This window comes from Gobio gobio, assembly GCF_949357685.1.
Source record: "Gobio gobio genome assembly, chromosome: 2".
In the NCBI taxonomy this organism is placed as follows: domain Eukaryota; kingdom Metazoa; phylum Chordata; class Actinopteri; order Cypriniformes; family Gobionidae; genus Gobio; species Gobio gobio.
In genome coordinates, this window is record NC_137098.1 from 57,714,619 (window position 1) to 57,730,172 (window position 15,554).

General features: G+C 37.3%; 2 protein-coding genes across 2 annotated transcripts; both read left to right on the forward strand.

Moving 5' to 3' along the window:
- Positions 1–5,996: 5,996 nt before the first annotated feature.
- On the forward strand, positions 5,997–7,639 carry mespba (mesoderm posterior ba; the record flags this gene model as incomplete). Its single annotated transcript, XM_079803972.1, has 2 exons — positions 5,997–6,674; positions 7,586–7,639. The coding sequence occupies 2 exons, from the start codon at positions 5,997–5,999 to the stop codon at positions 7,637–7,639; spliced, it is 732 nt and encodes a 243-aa protein (XP_079660098.1).
- Positions 7,640–13,609: 5,970 nt separating this feature from the next.
- On the forward strand, positions 13,610–14,598 carry mespaa (mesoderm posterior aa; the record flags this gene model as incomplete). The annotated part of the gene is made up of 2 exons (XM_079845197.1): positions 13,610–14,221; positions 14,506–14,598. 2 exons carry the CDS (start codon positions 13,610–13,612, stop codon positions 14,596–14,598), a joined length of 705 nt encoding a protein of 234 aa, XP_079701323.1.
- Positions 14,599–15,554: the final 956 nt, after the last annotated feature.

Genomic DNA, 15,554 nt, shown 5'->3' on the forward strand with positions numbered 1-15,554 from the left:
CCATCATCCGCATTATTTTCAGTGATGTAATGCAGGGAATTTGTTTGTGCAATGAGTTTTATGTGTTTCTTGGTTTATATCAACCCTGTGATAAAGTCGCTCGTCACATTTCATACCAAGGGTGTGAAAGGCCTCACTTTGCTACACCAGGGCACAGTAAAAATCAAAGCATGGTATAACATGCAAATTGACAAATGTGCAAATGCATTTTCATATATGCTGCCCCTGCAAAAAAACAACAACAACAAAAAACACACAAGGAACAGATATTTTAGTTGAGTTTCTGTGGGAGTCTGATGTGCAGAAAGTAGAAAGACACACACAGGTGCCAGCTTCACTCATTCTTCTGCAGTAAGGAGGTGCCAAATCTAGCACGCTCCTCATTCACTCTCACACTGCAGAAAGACAGAGAGGGTGGCCTGGAGGTCACAGCGCTGGTTACAGAGGTCATCGGAGAATCAGTTCTCAAGAAATGGTTCCTGAAAAGGGTACGCAAAAGAGTCAAAACTATTACATGCTCATTTTTGCACAGGGTTGACACGATAACATCTTTGGAAATTCCGTTATTATGGCTATTAGATATGGATAAGCTGTTCGGTGGGACTGATTTAAAACAATTCAATTCACATTTATTTGTATAGAGCATTTAAAGCTACACTGTGTAACTTTTTTAGTTTATTCTTAGCTAAAAACACTTAGTTCTTTCAAAAATATATGTGCTCATTAATGTATATTTACTTCTTTCAAGTAATAAAGTATTCTCGTAAGTTTATAATATGCCATTGAAAATACATACGGGTGAGGGGTTCGAATGCGGGTCGCCATGTTGCCCCTCCATCTTGAAAGTACATTAGCCAAAGAGGGACATCCCCGTAAATTCAAGCTTCACCTTTCGCGTTTTAACACTCGATGGCACCGTGTCGAATGTGGACGAGGTCGAACTGGAAGCCATGTTAATCTTGGACTAAATCGGCCACTGTAGGAGTTAAAACGAAATCGGAATTGAGAGGAATAGAAACTAAATTCACTGGATGATCATATACAATTTTACCACTAGATGGGGGAAAATATCACACAGTGCAGCTTTAGTTTCCCAGTGTGATTTTATTCGCACACATCCCCGACAGTCTGAATATTCCGATCTAATCTGACTTCTGACCTTTAATGTTGCCTGAATCATAATCATACACTGTTCATTCATCGGCCAGAGGAGAACTGCATTTTTTCTCCATTCTGTCACCTGATGGAGTTTTGGTTCCATGCCACTGTCGCCTCTGCCGCCTTTGGCTTGCTTAGTTGGGGACACTACATATTCAACTGTATTACTGATCTGCCCGCATTGACACTATATGAGAATTGAACTGAGCTGGACGATGACATCACTGTTTTCTCCAGAGCGGCTGTACAGCCGAATCAAATTTTGTTGCATTATTTTCCTGTTATCAATGTAAAGCTGCTTTGAAACAATCTGCATTGTATAAGCACTATATAAATAAAGGTGACTTGACTTGACAGTCCCATAGAGTCAACGTGACATCAAATACTCACTGCTGGTTTATCGTTCATCATCTGGTCTTTTGTTATTTTGGTTTTATTGAGATATTTTTTTCTTTTTGTCTGTTATAGACCACCAGCCCCTTTTCAACACTGCACTCGTTCCCTGTGTCCCAATGTCCATACTATCCATTCTAAATAAATAGTATGTGAGATTAGAAAATGTGTCTCTGGTATCCCTAGAATAATGCCGCGTTCTAGGCAACCCGTATTTTTCCAACCCGTGAAAGTGGACTGGAACGGCAGCCAAACCCGTGACTTCCCACCCGTGAACTCGTACTAGATCGATGTACTCCCAGTTACGAGTTTTGACATCACATAGCCCGCGAAGCAGCAATGGCAGCCTCCTACGGATGCAGTGTTTATGAAACAAATATACAAATAACGTAAAATAAACAGCTTTTCTTGCCGTCTTCGCTGTTTTTCTCCTCCGTTTACCTCAAATAAGCAAGGAGTAAGCACCTCTGGCGATAGAAATAAATGAGCATACACCCCGTACGGTCCGCCATGCTTTGTTTACATCTAACTACCACACAATTCCTTGCGCTCAGGCAGTTTGGCGTGACTTTGCCTGGGACACTACAAAGTTGTGAGTCGTGGTTTGAAGTTGTAATTTACGGGCTCAAAAACCAGCTTGGAACGCAGCATAAGTGTGCCCCAAAAGTCCCTGAATGGTCAACTATTTTCGGTAGATTTTCGAAGTGTGGATCTGTGCACGCTATGTCTGCGTTCAACTTCGCTTTTAGACACCCACTGGCAAACTTCCCTAATCATCGCCTCATGGGGAATCCCTGCCGCCATTTTGAAGTGCATTCCACTTTGTGAAGTGGACAATCAAAGTTTATGGACAGACCCTCGACGGTTCGACCCCTCGATTTTGAGTCTACTTCATGTACAGCTGAGCTCCATATACCACAATGCAAGACGATTGTGATGTCACCGCAGATCTCTGACTATGAAATGTGGAGGATTTTAACTCTGACAAGATGATTGACAGGCCAGTTTACCGGTTTGCGTGTCAGGATGCGACAGAAAGCAAAGATGCAATTGTGATAGTATGTCCCAAAGCTTGTCTACTCTTTTGCTACACACTCAAAAGTATGTATTTTCTTCACAAAAAGAGTAGCCTACATAGCCAACTTAGAGTACGTAGTAAAAAAAGTAGGCGAATTGGGCCGCAGTCGTTGTGTTAATGTCTTCCATTTTGTATTTCCACAGGATGAAGGTAAGATCTTATGGATTTATTGAACTGGTCGTTTTAATATCTTCCAGGGCCCGTATTCATAAAGATTCTAAGAGTCCTCTCAGAAAACTCCTAATTTAGCTTAAAAACGTTTACGTAAGAGTCTTAGCTTAAGAGCTTTTCGGGACCGATCTGAGAGCAACTCTGAGCAAGGAAAATACAAAAGCTTTTATCTTAGTGAAGAGGCGGGGCTGACCCGTTGCTACATATGACACAGTCTTTTGAAGACTGTGATTGGTTGGTTGTCCAAAAAAGGGGGAAAAAGGAGCGCTTTTAAGTATAGGGTCTATTCTAAGCCTTCACTTTGAAATTACAAGCGCAAATTGTCCTATTTTACCGTTCTCTCTCACTCACACACACATTGTATATTTGTATATAAATCCTTTTATTATTTACCATGCTGTTAATTTCATAAGGTATTTGATTGGCTTAGAATTATAAACATTGTTCCTCTCTTTCCAATTGCTGCATGGCATGTCTATTTAATTGGTGGTTTGAAAGTTGGGTTTAATGCAACAAACATGATCCCTGCACGATCTAATCTATAGTGTCTTATTAAGTCACTGTCATCCATTGTCTGCATCACATTTCTTCTCCCTCTTCGTCTTTCTGCCATTTTCTCCGCTGCTAAAGAAACTCTTAAGCCTCTTAAAAGTCCTCGTCCGTGCTCCTAACAAATTTGACCTTAAGACCTCTTTTAAGGGTTAAGATGCTTTCCGCATTAACATATTACTTTTTTCTTTACTAGGATTTTTTAGTTAATTTTAAGAGTAAACGCCCACATTTCTAAGAATTTTCTTAGAATTTTGTCTCTAGCTACTCTTTGCATTAAGATTCTTTATGAATACGGGCCCAGGTCTATAGATATTTTATTTATGACATCCGCTTCAAACATTAAAATGCTTATTGTAACTTTCGTTAACTTTAAAAATCCACTTAATCAGCTAATTTTTGTTTGGCAGTGGTGCCATATACAGAGCTACTGCAAAAACGGAAGTTCAAAGACAAAATTCGAAATAAGGCTGGGCAAAAACAACAACAACAAAAATTCTTTATAGGCTAGGCTACACACTTTATTTTTCATCGTCGTTCAAGTAGGCGCGCGACCACTAAGCCAACGCTATGACACACATTCTACCGGGCTTATGCGCATTGAATTGTCAGGCATTCCTGCTCCGACTTGCGTTCAAGGCTCTCCAGTAGTTTCACGCATTTTTCCGGAATCAAAATCCAGTGTGAACGGTAAGTAAACACCTAGCATTTACCTCAGCAATCACCCAGAACATCCTAACAACCACATGGCAACAGGCTAACTTAGCACATGCCACAATTCACATTTAAGCTACTCTACATCTAAACTGATACTGAGAAGTCGTGTATTCCTATGTATCATTAACGAAATTATTACTATTCAGCAACAATGCATTAAATTGACCAAAGGTTACAATAAAGACATAAATAATGCTACAAAAGATTTCTGTTTCCAATAAATGCGGATCTTTTTCATCAAATAAACCTGAAAAACATGGGGGGTTTTTTAGCACTAAACCAGCATATATGATTTCTGAAGGATCAATATAAACTTTAGTAAATCGCAATATTTCACAATATTAATGTTTTTACTGTATTTTAAATCAAATGCAGCCTTGGTGAGCATGAGACTTCTCTCAAAAACTGTTAAATAAAAACAAAACTTTAAAGACCTTATTTTATTGAACGGTGATCTGCATGAATGCTATAACATTACTTTTAATTAAAACATAAAATTATTAGGTTAATAAAATATAAATATAATTATTTTTTATATAAAAAAAAGGATATGTATTTCTTACTCTACAATGATAAATCAATCATACATTTTTTTAAATGATGAACTCATTATCACTTTGAATCTGTGAATGAGACCCACTTCACTGAGCGAATGACAATGTCGACCATTAAACTGCAAACCTGGTCGCCAGTTTGTGTGAATGTCACACCTCAAGTGCAATCTGCTAATGGAGTTTATTAAGCATCATTAAACATCATTAAGGTCAGTTGATCTGCTTAGCTCTTTGAAATACAACATCATACAGACAATTAGCAGCAATTTTAAATTATTGGGTTGAGGTTTGGGACTGTATCTGAAATATAATATAGGCTGCTTTAGTGGAATTTATCAAATGACTGAGCTCAACTGTTTTACCTTTCCATTTTAACCTAAAACTAAACATATCAAATTTCAATTGAAACACTGTTATTTGATATACACTACGTTTAAAAGGTCTGTAAGATTTTTTTATGTTTTTGAAAGATGTCCTTATGCTCACCAAGGCTGCATTTATTTGATTTGAAAAATACAGTAACAACAGTAATATTGTGAGATATTATTTCAATTTAAAATAACTGTGTTCTATATGGATATATTTTAAAACATAATTTATTCCTGTGATGCAAAGCTGAATTTTCAGCATCATTCCTCCAGTCTTCAGTGTCACATGATCCTTCAGAAATCATTCTAATATGCAGATTTGCTGCTCAAGAAACATTTCTTATTATTATCAATGTTGAAAACAGTTGTGCTGCTTAATATTTTGTGGAAACCATGCTGAATTTTTTATAGGATTCTTTAACAAACAGAAAGTTCAAAAGAACAGCATTCATTTGAAATGTATATATTTTTGTAACATTCTAAATGTCTTTACTGTAACTTTTGATTTATTTAATGTTTGATGAATAAAAGTATTCATTTCTTTTGTTTATTTTAATATTGACTCCAAAGTTAGACGTTTATTGGGTGTGCTTGCTTTATTTATTTATTTTTGCTTTAGATCTTTTAGATTATTTATATCTGAGAGAGTTTTTTTTTTACACACAGTATTTAGTACTTTTTTCACTCATGATTTATCAGAGATGGATTTATAGATACATTAAAATAGATTAAACAGAAACCATACATTGTTTGGTCAGTTGTATAGGATCAGTTCACTGGAAGAATAGCTGCACTGGTTTGTTGTTTTGAAGAGGAGTCAAAATTCACACCTCTGCTCCTGTGGCCTCTCCGAGCCTTTCCCAGACAGATCCAGGCCGAGTCCAGGGGTCTGAGAGACAGCGATGGCTACCGTAAGCCTGCAGAGGTGTCACCTCGCACCTCTGAGTCCAGCATATAAACCTCCAGCCCTCAGTTCAGCCTTCATTCACCCTCAGAGTCAGTCACAATATGGAAAGCTCAAGCAAGAGCCAGCAGAACCAGTGGATCTATTCGAGCTCGGAGTCAGAGTTCTACAGCATTTCCTCTCCAGACACTGTCTCGCCGGACCAGGGCTTCTCCCCGTCCCACCGGGCCCAGCCTGCATGCTCCGAATCAGTCAAATCTGCAGGTGTCGTCAAGAGAAAACGCAGGTTAAGGCTGAAAGAACCAAGCGAGCAACGTCAGAATGCCAGCGAGAAGGAGAAGTTGAGGATGAGGGATCTGACCAAAGCTCTCCACCATCTCAGGACGTACCTGCCTCCGTCCGTAGCTCCCGTGGACCAAACCCTGACCAAGATTGAGACGCTACGGCTCACCATACGCTACATCTCGTTTCTGTCAGCTCAACTGGGTCTGAGTGAAGAAGAACTGACCCACAGGCAGCACATGAACTCCAGCGGCTGCTCATTTTCTCCAGAGATCGTGGGCTATTTTCAGTGCAGGTCTATGGCTGGAGATTGTGTCGGGCAGGGACAGTGTTACGGTCACTCTGATGGACAGTATGAGGGCAACTCTGGTCATACAGTGCAATGTGTGAATCAGTATAGCGATTATCCACAGCAACATTCAACGGAGCAAAACGTCTCCGCAAATATAGACGGCTTCCTCCAGTCACAACAGTGTGCTCAAACAACACAGACATACCAGGTATGGTTTAATTTTTGTATTAATATTTTGAAATTATAGGTGCATTGTAGTATAATATAGGCTAGTTGTATAAATTATAGGCCAATATGTACCTCCTAGATTAAAAACTATTGTGAAATATTATTACAGTTTAAAACAACTAATTTCTTTTTGAAATATATTTTAAAATGTTATGTATTCCTGTGACGCAAAGCTATACATTTTCTGAAAGATCCTTCAGAAATCATTCTGCTCATCTATTATTTATTTTTAAATTATATATTTACCTGACCTATAATAACATATGAATAGTACCATAGTATTGTATGTGCAAAACTATTTATGGTATTGCATGTAAAGAGAGCCATCTATTTTATAGGCCTACATTGAATTTTAATATTACTTGATTCGTTTTAATGTGAGCGGGTCAACAAAATATTTATCTGAAATTTAGCTTAAGTTTAATTAGTTCAAGTTTAGTTTAAGTTTAATTAATTAGTTTGAAACAAAAAAAAATTACTTTTAAACTTGCAGTACCGCCACGGACCACCTAGGTGTCGCAAGACACCAGGGTGAAGATACCTCATGAAATTGCATTTTTTAGCTACTAACTGATCATTATTTTAATTTTAAATCACCTTTTGGCTTATTCGCAATGCAATTAATTAGCCTTTTAGTGTGTCTAAAAAATAAAAGTACAAATATTCTATTTAGTTGATTTATTTTTCATGTAAACTACCTACATACTAAATATTTAACATATAGGTTTTACATTTCTAATCTAATCTATTTTTTGTTTGACAAATCATTGACTGTTCCAGTAGTAATTCCACCAACAGTGTCATTACACAAAACTAACCACTGTAAATGAACAAATCAAGCAAGCAAATGTTTTAGATGTGCTCTAACCAATTCTCTGTCCTCTATTTCAGGTTTATGGAAGAAACTTTGGCTATCATCTTGTTCCTCAAGCTTACTGGAGCTGACAGCAGAATCTTCTCCATCACACCCAAAGCCAGATTGATACCTACGACTGTGTACAGTGAATTGATGTGGATGTTTGGCATCCTATCTTGTGAAAGCAATAAATGTGAACCCAAGTAAATCCTGATATTCCTATTTAATTTAAGTTATATGTGTTATCCATGTCTGTCCTCTGTAAATACAAAACTATATTTGATATGTATTTATAATAAAACATGTATTATTACAAAAAGTGTTTTTGTTTTTTTCGACCTTGTTTAATATTTACAGATCCTACACTGGTGTTTCATGTGGATTACAATTTTAAGAATTTTTGTTTATTATTATTTTCATAAAAAAAGGTGTGTGTGTGAAATAGAAATCAAAATGGGTATCACAGCAAGGAAGGCTTGGCATGAGTCTAAATAAAACATTATTAAAATTAGCGCCCTCTATTGGATATCTGACAACATTCACTAGCAGTAATGACGATACTCATGAAAACTGAACCGGTACAGTCATGGACACAAGTTTTGGCAGTGGCATTAATTTTGTCATCCGAAATGTTTGCTGCTTCAGTTGTTGTGGTATTGGTTCACATTGTTTCTAGATTGTTGTGCAGAGTGATCAGATGCATTCGAAATAATTCCAAAACGCTTCATTGGCCAAAAAAAAAGAACTTTATCACAAAAACCTAAAATGCTACTGTTTTTTTTTTTTTTTTTTTTGGCCCTTGCGCAAAATATTGAGCTAACATCATTTCACTAATCATATCACAATGGGAATGAACGATTTCTGGTCAGGTGAAATCTCTCTACCACTGATTACAGCAGACGAATGGCTATAAAACGAGGGAAGAAATGCTTCCAGTCATTGTGTTCTTATGTTAGCAGTGGTTACCTCCAAAGAAAGACATTCAGCCATCAGCACTTTGCATCAAAATGGCCTCCCATGTAAAGAATATTGCACTTGAAAGAACAATTTGCTGGATAATTTTCCAGCATGGTGGAGAAGCAGGTCGCAAGGCAAGAGTGATGCTGAAGTGGCTCTGAAATCGATTCAATTTTGGAACTGTGGCCACAAGCAGCTCCCCAGAACTTAATCCAAAAGAGAACCTGTAGTCAATCCTCAAAAGGCGAGTGGACAAGCAGAACTCTATAAATTGTGATCAACCCCGAGCACTAATAAAGCAAGAGTCTTGAGATTTGGCGCATGAAGTTGATATCCAGCATGCCAGAGCAAATTGAGAAGACTGGTCAACGGTAAAACTTGACCAATAAAATCCTTTAAAATTTACGAAATGCTTATTGTTTTCCAGTATACCAGATGTGAAATAATAATCAATGACTAAAGCAGCAAACTTTGCGAAACACTACATTTTTGTGACTGCCAATAGCCTACTTTTGGCCACGGCTGTATCATAAACTGGCCCTTGTAAGTGGCAAAAAAAGTAGGCCTACATTATAGTGGTCAATATTTCGGCCTATAAAAGTCAACTATGACACAAATCGTATTTTGTCACTGTAATTCATTTGTGGTTTGTGTTGCCAACTTTCTACCACCCAAATGTCAGACAGAGAGTGGAGTACTACTGAGGCACATATTTGGCATACAGCAAACAAATGCACATCATGTCTCACGGTCTTGGAAAACTACATGTCCCAACATGCTCCTCAACTACTTCCGGATTAATCTAAATCTTGCCACCAGATGTCAGTAACGTCTGCATATGTAAAAGAACCTCTTAGCAGAAATGACATTTTCAAAAGCAAAAAGTAAACATTTTCATTCGCGCTGTTTCACACGTGAATTATAGTTTGTAGATTGATGACTGACCGCGTTCATCCTCGAGTAAAGTTTGTCTTTAATGGTTACAAGAATGTGACTTGACCTGTTAGCTAAAAATAATTTTTTTTACTAATTGTAATACGAGGGTGGATTTATGTCATCATGACCTCTGAAACTTGTACTTGGTCTGCCTAAAGGAAATTATAACGGGTGTAGAAAAGTAATTGAATAGGCTTGTTATTTTTGCAATGTGTACTTTACACAAGTATAGTAATGAACTCAAGACTTTATTAAAAAAGGTTTGGAATTGGGTATGAAACATATGAAAGACAAGTAAAGTTTTAATTTAAGTCACTTTTTAATTGTCATACACAGTGTTCGCTGGAGTCCGACTTGGAAGTACAACATTGAAGAGTAGCTGCAATTATGTGAGTATGTAAGCAGTATTCAATCATAGAGTATAGAATGTTTAATCCTCTGTATCATCGGTTCATAATAAAACAACAGTAATGAGTCTGGACCACTGAAGTCTAGATTTAATGAATAGTAGTTAACTCAATTCTATAGAGGAAGGTGATACAGTGAAATAACAGATGTGCTATTTAGATGCAGACAACAGGAAATACATGGTAAACTCACACTATAATACAAGCATATCAATATCCAATGACAGCAATTTGGTTATAAGACTATGTTTTGTGTGTGTGTGTGTGTGTGTGTGTGTGTGTGTGTGTGTGTGTGTGTGTGTGTGTGTGTGTGTGTGTGTGTTTACCATATCATTACTGTGGTAATACCATGTTTTTTTTGTACATACACTGACTACTGTCAGTAAGATAAATAAAAAATCAGTACTTTCATTTAGCAAGGATGCATTCAATTGATCGAAAGTGACAGTAAAGACCTTTGCACTGACACAAACAAAAATGTTATATTGAAAATAATTGCTGTTCTTTTGAAGAAAGAATCCTAAAAAAGGTTTTCCACAAAAATATTAAGCAGCTGTTTTCAACATTGTTATGAATGATTTCTGAAGGATCATGTGGCACTGACTGAAGACTGGAGCTAAAAATTCAGCTTTCATCATAGGAATAAATCATTTTAAAATATTTTGAAACAGAAAAGTGTTTAGTTTTTGTAAATGTGTGTATTTCCGAGACAAAAAAAATCATACCAACCCAAAACTTAGCAGTGTTTATCATGGCAATAACATGGTTTCTGGACATGTACGTCAGTTGGTATTCTTCCGTGTTTTTTATTTCCATGCATCTTGGAGCGCTCTGTAAATATGGTATATCAAAATATTACCCTATAATACTGATAAAGTAGTTTATTCTAAGCATCCCCCAACATTCAGGCTCCCTCAGAAAACATTTGAGTAACTAATTATTTGTGCAAAACTATTCATAATGGATTTGTACGACTTTTTGGACAATATTTCACCCTCATTAGATGTTTTTACATCTGTTTTCCTGTTTAAAATACTTTTGCAACCAATAAATCCTGTAATTGTATTCCATGTAACTGTAAAGCTGTTGAATCTGGCACAGGGCTGCATCATAATAAGCAAGAAAATGTGACATATCCTGGATGATTTAACTATAACAATAACCAAAAAGGGTTAATTATTTTGTGTGTTGTTGTATATTCCATCTAAGCATCGTGATCCTTCAGATGTGATGTGTATTCAGATGGTGACAATTGAAGCTTATTGTTGCTAATGAAGTTCAACTGCACGTGAAAAGCCGTTCACGCCACTAAGTCTAGCCACAAATCGAGCTTTTGAGACCCCCTCACATTACCTAATGTGAGTGAGCTGCATTTTAAATGCATAGAACAGTTGCGTGTGAATTACAGTGTGTTGTGGAATTAGCCCACAAAGTTTATTTTGGCAGCTAATAAGGGATATTTGATGTGTAAATCCCAATGTCAAATACACACATTCAGCTCTTTCATCCTGGAAGGCAAATACACAATTAAAAAGTGTGAATGTGTAACAATCACGTGTTAATCGGCTCATAATCACATGGGTGTTAAACTAAGTTTAAGAGGAAATCCCCCAAATTAGGTTAGATGACACCCGCTCATTCTGGTAGGTTAGTTAGTATTACACTTTAATATCATATCTGCAATCTACACTCTACAAAAATTGGTTTAATGGGGTTCTATATAGAACTAAATCCATTAAATGACCCCATGATGGGAACCCCTCAAATGTTCTATATATGAAGCAGACAGAACCATTTAAGAACTTTTTCTTCAAAAGGTATATTTACATGATAATGATATACTAAAAACAGAAATGTTTTACCGTTTTAATGTTTCAGATGACACTGTTGTCTGAACGATCCCAGTTAGTTGAAAACGACTAAAAACGCTGTAGGCTATTATTCATTCCAGGCCAGTAAAGAAACACTACGTGCATGTAGATTGAACACGTAATATGTATGCACATGATATCACCATTTTCACAAATTCGTGTATTTGTTTACACAGAGACGATAACTGTATTCCCATTTTCCCATTTTCAAAAGCTTGGGGTTTCAGGCCCCCAAAATGCTGTTTTCGCATAAATGAATGGCCAAATGAGTTGAAAACAGTGTTTAAACGGCCCCTAAGACTGTACAATCATATGTGACTTCAAATAGCAGTAAAAACCAGAATGTCTGTCAGGAATAATGTTGAAATCCATGAGAACTTTCTGAACTAACACCTGTAAACATTTCTGAGGTGCAACTTCACACCTACGATTGGGAAACTACACAATCTTCTTAGTTAAAATTGACATTTAAAATAAAAACAATGTCATGTCAATTGTAATCACATTTATTGAGCACATCGCTGAAACCTTTCAGATAACATTAAAATGCTTATAATTTGTGTTTATGTCTATTTATATGTGTGTTTCTGTTGTTGCAGGAGTCAAATGCGACACTTCTGTTTGTGGGAACTGCGGTCACTGATCTCGTCCACCACCATCATCTGCTTCATCACTACAGGAGCCCTAAGAAGGTGTCATATTCAGACCCCTGAGGTCAAAATTTCATGTCTAGCTAAGAATGTAATCAAAGTGGTGTTAATCATGTTAACTTGAAGGAATGGGTGTGATGTGGTTGTGTTTTTCTCATGGTCCTCTCCACAGATAGAAGTCAGATTTACTGATAAACTATAGTTTAACTGTTGGCAGGGCTACTGTGTTTGTCAGTCAGTGGAGTATTTGGATTTGGAATCTGAGATGCAAACGTCTCTGCACTGAATCAAACATGTTATCAGCGCTGACCTTGACATTTCCAGAGACTCTGGACTGTTCAGAGATAGAAGGTCTTCATTATGGCTGGCAGCACTGAAGCAAAACTTCTTTGTATGCTGTATAGATGCGACTAAAGAACTGTTCTGCATTTAAAACTTCAACTCTGGCTTTGTCCTGGGTAGTTAACAAATAACATGGGCATTAAGATAAGATGTAGGTTCAAATGTTTGTCTATGAATGAAGGGAAAGTAATATGGTCAGTATTGCGTATATGTTTTTCAGTGTTTTTAACCACGTTTTGGTTTTCTTTTATAGTCCTTCGTGTGACAATTGAATTTGCAAGAGGAAGGGGAGGTGCTTCGATGGAATATTTTGAGAGCACAGAATTAAAAGAAAATCCATAAAAAAATAAGAAATATCAATACTGATTTCATGGTGACTTTAAGCAGAACATCTATCTATCTATCTATCTATCTATCTATCTATCTATCTATCTATCTATCTATCTATCTATCTATCTATCTATCTATCTATCTATCTATCTATCTATCTATCTATCTATCTATCTATCTATCTATCTATCTATCTATCTATCTATCTATCTATCTATCTATCATCTATCTATCTATCTATCTATCTATCTATCTATCTATCTATCTATCTATCTATCTATCTATCTATCTATCTATCTATCTATCTATCGATCGATATATCATTTAAACCTTTTTAAACTGTTTTGAACTCGGGCTGTTTCTGGAACTCACACCTCAGATCTGAGGCTGGAGAAGCTGCTCTTTCCCACAGACCCCCTACTTCTGGTGTCACTTCTCCTCTCAAGTACTGACTGGAATCCTCAGAGGTGCCAACTCGCACCTCACGGAGGATATATACAGGAGGAACATGGTCTGCCAGAGCAACCACAATCTCATTCAGCAGATACCTCCTCAACTCTACAGCCATGGATATCTCCAGCTCTGCTCTTCAGCTCCAAGACAGCAGCGCTTTCCTTTTAGACTGTGAGAACATTCTGGATCCGAGCTACGGCGTATCCGATGCGGGCTACTACAGCGCCGGCAGCAGCCTGTCTCCAACCTCTTCCATAGATTCCTGTGGCTTCTCCCCTCCAGCATACTCTTGCGGAGCGGGGCCAGACATACTTCAGGTCTTCCCACTCGACAGCATCACCACCCAGGAGAAGAACAAGGTCCAGCCACCCAAGAGAACCGGGCGGCCAAGGTCAAAATTCCCTGGTGTGAAGCGGGAAACCGCAAGTGAACGGGAGAAGCTGAGGATGAGGGATCTGACCAAAGCTCTTCATCACCTCAGGGCGTACCTACCTCCATCAGTGGCTCCTGCCGGAAAAACCCTGACCAAGATTGAAACTCTACGGCTCACCATCCAGTACATCTCCTGTCTGTCTGCTCAGCTTGAACTCAGTGAAAACGAGGCAAACCGAGGAAATCAGGCCGAGGTCATCAGCCCATCAACCACGTTTGACAACTTCAGTGCGGCCCCTTCAGTTCCTCAAAGTTTACCAGCTCAGCAGTTTCCATCTATGACCTGTTATCAGGTATGTTCAGTCCATGTTACTTAAATATTATTTATGTACTATACATTTTTATTTTAGTTTTAGTTATTTTACTACATCAAGTTAAAGTAAGTGAAAAGGATAAATGTTTTATTTCAATGATTTTACTTTTAGTTTTAGCTTTGGTTTTTACTATAATAATCCTGGTTGTTGTTCTGTGTAAAGAAAAATAATAATCATTTAAAGTTGACCATATTTTAATAATAATAATACTAATAAATATATTGTAACATAATTAAAATTTTATCTGCATTTTATTTTTCCAGACTCAGAATCCAGTCGAAGGCGATTTCCTTTCATTCCCAGCTCAGGATTGTTGGTTTCCCCAGCAAAACAATTTCTTCCATGGACAGTGCTGATCCGATTAAAACAGACTGAAATGTAAAATCTGAATGCCAATAGTAATTTGTTCTATGTTTGTAAGATAATGAAAGATTTTATTTTTATTTGTAAATATGTTTGTACATCTATTTATATTTTTGTATGTTTAAAAATATATTAATATTTATGAATTGTATTTTTTCTCTCTAAATAAAGCCTTGAAATATCTTGCATCAATTGTGTGAGTAGTTTTTAACTTTATATACAAATGAATTCATTAGTGTGCCCTTTATACAACATAAACACTAAAGCGGCATCCTAATGAGAGACAGCTGGGTCATGGTCATTCCACGTTGTAATTCACATGTTTTAGGAAATGCTCCTGCAGAGCGAGCATTAATGTGGGCAGGATAGTAAACTAACTCTCACAGGTGAGATCTTTTTATGCCCCTTAGATTGTAAACAAAGCTCTGTGGGGCTCTTCCTCTGAAATGCAAGAGTCTGATACCTCTTTCAAGCAAATCTGCATTTGCCTGTAAACGGTCACATGATGTGTTTCTTATTGCAACATAAACCTCTTATATAGTCACCATGAAATCAAAATGAACAATTCTTATTTTTTCTGTGTTTACTGGGGCGAGGACGGGACAACCTGTCACTCACATGAGATTGACCATTAGCAAACCACAAGCATCCAATCAAATCACAACTTCTGTTTCATGCCGACTTTAAGTACCCATGCTGCCAGCAACAAGGCGGTGTGTTGAGTGTCTCATGATGCCACATCCATATCAGTTTGCACAACAAAAAAGCCTTGCTGTGACTTTGTTAAAAATATTATTAGCACCATTAGTGACGTGAGTGACAGCTGTTTTTCAATGTCCATTTATGTCGTAAGAGGTGACAAGTCTGCAGCTGCTTTAAGACCCCATAATAATGAATCACTTCCTCACCCTCACTTCCTCCCATTTGTGCAGTCTTGTCTACTTCCTTT